The sequence below is a fragment of the Eimeria mitis genome, genomic scaffold (assembly GCF_000499745.2).
Source record: "Eimeria mitis Houghton genomic scaffold, Emh_scaff309, whole genome shotgun sequence".
Lineage (NCBI taxonomy): Eukaryota > Apicomplexa > Conoidasida > Eucoccidiorida > Eimeriidae > Eimeria > Eimeria mitis.
In genome coordinates, this window is record NW_024015203.1 from 17,900 (window position 1) to 23,022 (window position 5,123).

The 5,123-nt window shown below is 51.1% G+C and overlaps 2 protein-coding genes across 2 annotated transcripts; both read left to right on the forward strand.

Annotated features, from left to right (window-relative positions):
* Positions 1–2,642: 2,642 nt before the first annotated feature.
* Positions 2,643–3,248, forward strand: EMH_0007430 (uncharacterized protein; the record flags this gene model as incomplete). Its single annotated transcript, XM_038022529.1, is given in 2 exon segments — positions 2,643–3,139; positions 3,143–3,248. Coding segments are annotated over 2 exon segments (603 nt in total).
* Positions 3,249–3,466: 218 nt separating this feature from the next.
* Positions 3,467–4,335, forward strand: EMH_0007440 (uncharacterized protein; the record flags this gene model as incomplete). Its single annotated transcript, XM_038022530.1, is given in 3 exon segments — positions 3,467–3,712; positions 3,817–4,284; positions 4,288–4,335. Coding segments are annotated over 3 exon segments (762 nt in total).
* Between the last annotated feature and the right edge of the window lie 788 nt (positions 4,336–5,123).

A 5,123-nucleotide genomic window follows, 5' to 3' on the forward strand; every position in this document is an offset into this window, starting at 1 on the left:
ATACAACAGTGCACGTTTCGGCCATTTGTTCTCTGGCTCATCGGATGGGCGCCGAATGAGTATTCATTGACCAAATACTGGACTTGGGTACTAAAATCCACTGTCATAGGCCTGCAGCGGCAGAGTACCATGCAGAGCTTGCCGTAGCTCGAAAAATAGAAAGGGACAAGAAGACGCCCAGCCAGAAGCTACAATAAATCAGGTTGGGAAGGTAGCAAGATGAATTTGTTTCGGTGGATTTGCATGCTCTACGATGCGAGGAAGAGGGCAAACAACCGAAGAAGTTCGTCATGATTTGGGCACGGTCGCTTGTTGTTCATTATCGGGCCAACGGCTTGGCGGAAATCGTATATATACGCCCCAGCTTGGTGATGCCACCAAAGATGTACCATTATATACCATATTACTATTAGTGACGATTTTCTGAAACGATTCAGGAAATCATCGAGATTATCTCGAACTCCCCCGCGAAACGCCGGTAGCATCAGTGCAAGAACGAGCAGCTGGGCGATAACAAGCCTCTGGACGCACAGATGACGCAGAGGATGGGGACATTACTTAAGACTACCTGGATATCAATGATCCAAGTGCGTTCCTTAGAGTGGCTTGAGCGGAACAATCCCTAAGGAACATCTGCGTGCCCTCGTTCTGTTCAAATAACAAACGAGATAAGCATATAGAAGTTATCACACTGCGGCTCACATACAAATGCGAGCATACATCCTTATATCGTTTCTTATTTCTTCTGCGCTGCAGAAGAAATAAGAAACGACATAAGGATGTATGGTTTAGGGTTAAGGGTTTAGGGTTTAGGGTCCACCGCATCTGTATGCGAGCCACATGTGATGAATTCTACATGCTTATGTTATTTCTCTTTTTCGGGTTGAAGTGCCCCGTTCACCGCATTTGTTTCCTGCATTGAGTGGATAGTCTCATGAAGTAAGTAACCTTCGAAGGTTAGTGTCTCAGAGCTCGTTGCTTCCCGGAAAGCGCCTTAATTGTTCACACTTCTTTTTGCTGCTAACGTTATACGTGTAGCATGGTCTGACTGCAGTTAGCGCAGGAAAATTTACTTGGCCTTGGCATGTTGCGTGTAAGCAAGTAGAAATGTTCTGTACGTGTATTCGGAGCTAAAGCGTGCGGTAAAGGAAGCTTTGTTGAAGCTTCCTTGCGTGCACGCATGAGGCTAGNGTATTCGGAGCTAAAGCGTGCGGTAAAGGAAGCTTTGTTGAAGCTTCCTTGCGTGCACGCATGAGGCTAGCTTGTATTACCAGCCGCGGCGAGGTGCGCTGCAGTCCCACTTCAGGCTGCCCCCTCCCCCCGACGCCCAGGCCTCAATGCCTAGGACGCCTGAGGATAGGGAAAGGACGTCAGTTGCTTTCGGGAAACTCATACATTAACTCTACATTGCAGCTCGATACCAGAGAGCAAGCGTTATAGCCCGCATAACCGACAGTCTTTAGCTGTATGCTCCGACACTATAGATGATTTCTGACCACCTGTTTGCATATACATAGCCAGCATGCACGCGAGCAACGGTACACATGCCAACTTCACATAGAAAACGCAGCAAGGACTTTCACAAGTGCGACCGCCCCCGGCACGGGGGCCGACCCGAGCCAGTTATTGGTCCGGCTGGATAAGGAGCACACATGAACATAAATAGATTTCGTACGAACAATTTTGGAGCCAAGGAGCAGCGTGGTTTCGTCCAGCAGCGCCTATATGTTTCCCGCTTGTTGAGAGACCCCTCTGAGCGATAGCGGTGTTGCCCCAGCTTGATTCGCTACNCCTATATGTTTCCCGCTTGTTGAGAGACCCCTCTGAGCGATAGCGGTGTTGCCCCAGCTTGATTCGCTACATGGACACAGACACCCGAATCCCCTTCTTCTTCCCCCGTCTTCTACTCATACTCATTGAAAGATCATCGAAATTTACAGTTTATGAATGAGAATAACTATATTCGGTTAGTTGGTGTCCTGCACAGTACCCACGATACAATAGTCAGCTGCTGAACACCCCGGAACAACAACAGTCCGCCTCCTGGGGACGGGAGTCCTTGACCGCATGCGGCTGTGTGCTGCTGGTGTTGCTAACAACAGCTAAAAGAAATGCATTTAAACCCATTTTTAAATGCGCTGTACAAATACCGAAGGGATTCATCTCTCCGCCTGCGTTTTTTTTCAACAGGCGCTGCCGGCACCTGCGGGCGCCTGCAGGCGATCGCGGCCAGGGAGCAGCAACCAGCAACGGTGCTGCAGCTGCAGCTGCAGCTCTGACGGCGGCCTCTTGACTTCTCCGCCTTGCATGCTTGTACGCCTGAGTATCGTCTGCGAGAGACGCCCTCAGGCTGCATGCAGCTCTCCCGGTGCAGTCTCCTTTAGGAGCCTTTCCTTAGCCCCACTACCCGCCGTTCGCTGCGGCCTTGACGGCCGCCTCCGTCGTCTCCAGGGCCTCTTGCGGGCTTGCAGGCGCCGGCATGCGTGATGGGGTGGGCAGCTGCTCCTCACCGCGCGGCTCAGAGACAGTAGCGGGGCCTCCAGGTCTCCCTTTACGGGGCCCCTACTAGCAGGGGTGTGCTTGGCGTGGGGGCACCAGCGCAGGCGGCTGTCGCTGCTGCAGCAGCTCTAACCTCTGCCTACATGCAGGCGAAAACGAAGCGTCTGCTCCACGACGGCAACGGCGGGACTGGAGACAGGCGGGGCCCCGTCAGGAGCTCCACCTCCTTCGTGGCCGAGGCCCCTGGACTGCGCGCTGTGGGGATGACTGGGGGGTGTCCTCGTGCTTTGTTGCTGTTCGCAGCGTTTGCTGCTGCTTCTGTTGCTGCAGCAGATGCTGCTGCTCCCTATCCTGCGCCGCGTGACTACGGCGACCTGCCTGGCAGACAATCCCGGCTGTACGGGGCCCCCACCGTGGGGGCCCCCTCATATTCCCCATCAAGTGTGGGGCCCCCTGGCACATGGAGGGAAGGAGTCAACCAAGAGAACGGTGTGCGTGGTATGCATGTAGCACTGGAGGGAGAGGGTGCGCATGGGGACGGTGAAAAGGAGAGAGAGGCATTGGGGGCCTCTGGCGTATCTTCCTCTCGCCGCAGGGGTGGGTCCGCATCTAGGGATCGTGTTCGTGGGTTTCAGCATCAGGNGGCGTATCTTCCTCTCGCCGCAGGGGTGGGTCCGCATCTAGGGATCGTGTTCGTGGGTTTCAGCATCAGGGGTGGGGAGGAGGATCCCAGCAAGCAAAGCCAGTGAAGCGATGGGCTGATCTGGTGGTCCCTGGGCTTGAGGGAGATAGAAGAGATGGGTGGACCCGGGCTCTGCGTAGTGCAGGGAGTTCTATTCGTTATATATCACGGCGTATGTATAGACGCGGTGAAGACTACTGGAAAGAGCCTGAGAGGAGAAAGGCTTTAGCTTATTTTGCTGCTGTTGCTGCACTCGCTCTAGCCCTGGCTTATGGGGAACATATAATGAGGGTCCGCTCAGCAGAGGGGCATCAACTGCTAGAGAGAGAGGCGTTCATGATGGAGATAGACAGAGACCTAGCTGTAGAGAAGGAGGAGGTAAAGAAAGGTCTATCAGATGCAAATGCACTAAAAGAAGCACAAGAAGAAACAGCCAAAGACCTAGCAGAACAAGAAGAAGCAATAAAGTTGCTGCGTGAGCAGTTGAGAAAAAAAAACGCAGCACTACAAGAGGAGCAGTTGCTGCTGAGTGTAAGAAAAGCAAAAACTCGTCTCGCATCTCAGGCAGAGATGGCGGNCAAGAGGAGCAGTTGCTGCTGAGTGTAAGAAAAGCAAAAACTCGTCTCGCATCTCAGGCAGAGATGGCGGCGAGGGATCGACGAACTCTTCTTCAGGAGATAAAAGAAGAAGAAGGGGGTGGGTTGTATTGGCTTGATGAAACCCAAAGAAAAGAAGCAGGAGCTGCTCTGAGTAAGATGGCGTTGCTAGAAACAGAAGTTCGTTCTCGGTATAACACTCTTCTGCGTGTTATGGCTCTAGACTCTCTATCTCCACAGATGAGGCAGCAAGCACTGCGGCTAAAGGAGCAGCTACGTGTTGCAGTAGCTGATCTAGAGGTTCATGTACACGCAGCAATAGAAGCATTCACAGCAGAACTATGGGCAGTAAAAGCAGAGAGAAAGCTGTTGATAGAACCTGCGGCTAAGGAAGCACTCAAGAGAGGCATTCAGGATGAATGGGCTGCACAGGAACATCACCAAAGAAGAATTGCTGCTATGCAAGCAGCAGCAAGAGAAACGCTAGCAACAAGCAGACGAGAGATACANACCAAAGAAGAATTGCTGCTATGCAAGCAGCAGCAAGAGAAACGCTAGCAACAAGCAGACGAGAGATACACAGCCTCAGAAGAACACTAGAAGAAGAGTTAAACCCAAAAGAAGAAGAACAGCTGCAGAAACTTCTATTTGGCCTACTCAGCACAGAGCTGTATCAAGAAAGCTTCTTGCGGGTCATAGATGCTGAGGTGTCTAGACACCTCAGCCGCAATGCATGGATTGCAAAGATGGAAAAATTATTAGAAGAAGCAGACGGACGCGTGAAAGCAACCAAAGAGGCATGGGCTACAGAGCGAGCAGCGCTAGCAGAGCTAAAAGGAAAGATAAAAGCAATATATATGATTCTTAGTTCTCTTGATGATAGAATGGATTTATGTTTCACAATACACAAAACATGGTCAGAGAAGTGGACGAGGGGACACGGACCCTTATAGAGAGATAAAGGGCCCCAAGAAACCCCTATAACACCAAAACAATGCATCAACAGCAGCAGCACCAGCAGCAGCACCAGCAGCAGCAGCAGCAGCAGTAGCAGCAACAGCAACAACAGGCGCAGGTGAACAGGGGGTTGTGTGGTGTCCGCTGATATATCACCACGGATTATGTATGATTTCATTGGCGTCGGGGGGCCCCCCAAGTTGCATGTATAGGGGCCCCCCCCTCCTCTCTCTGAATATAAATATAGGGTCTAATTTCCTTTCTTTTCGCTTGTTTTGTTTTGCTCTGCTGCACGATGGAGTGGTATTATGTATTAACTGCATGCAAGCATGTTATCTGCTATATATATATATATATATATATATATATATATATATATATATATATAT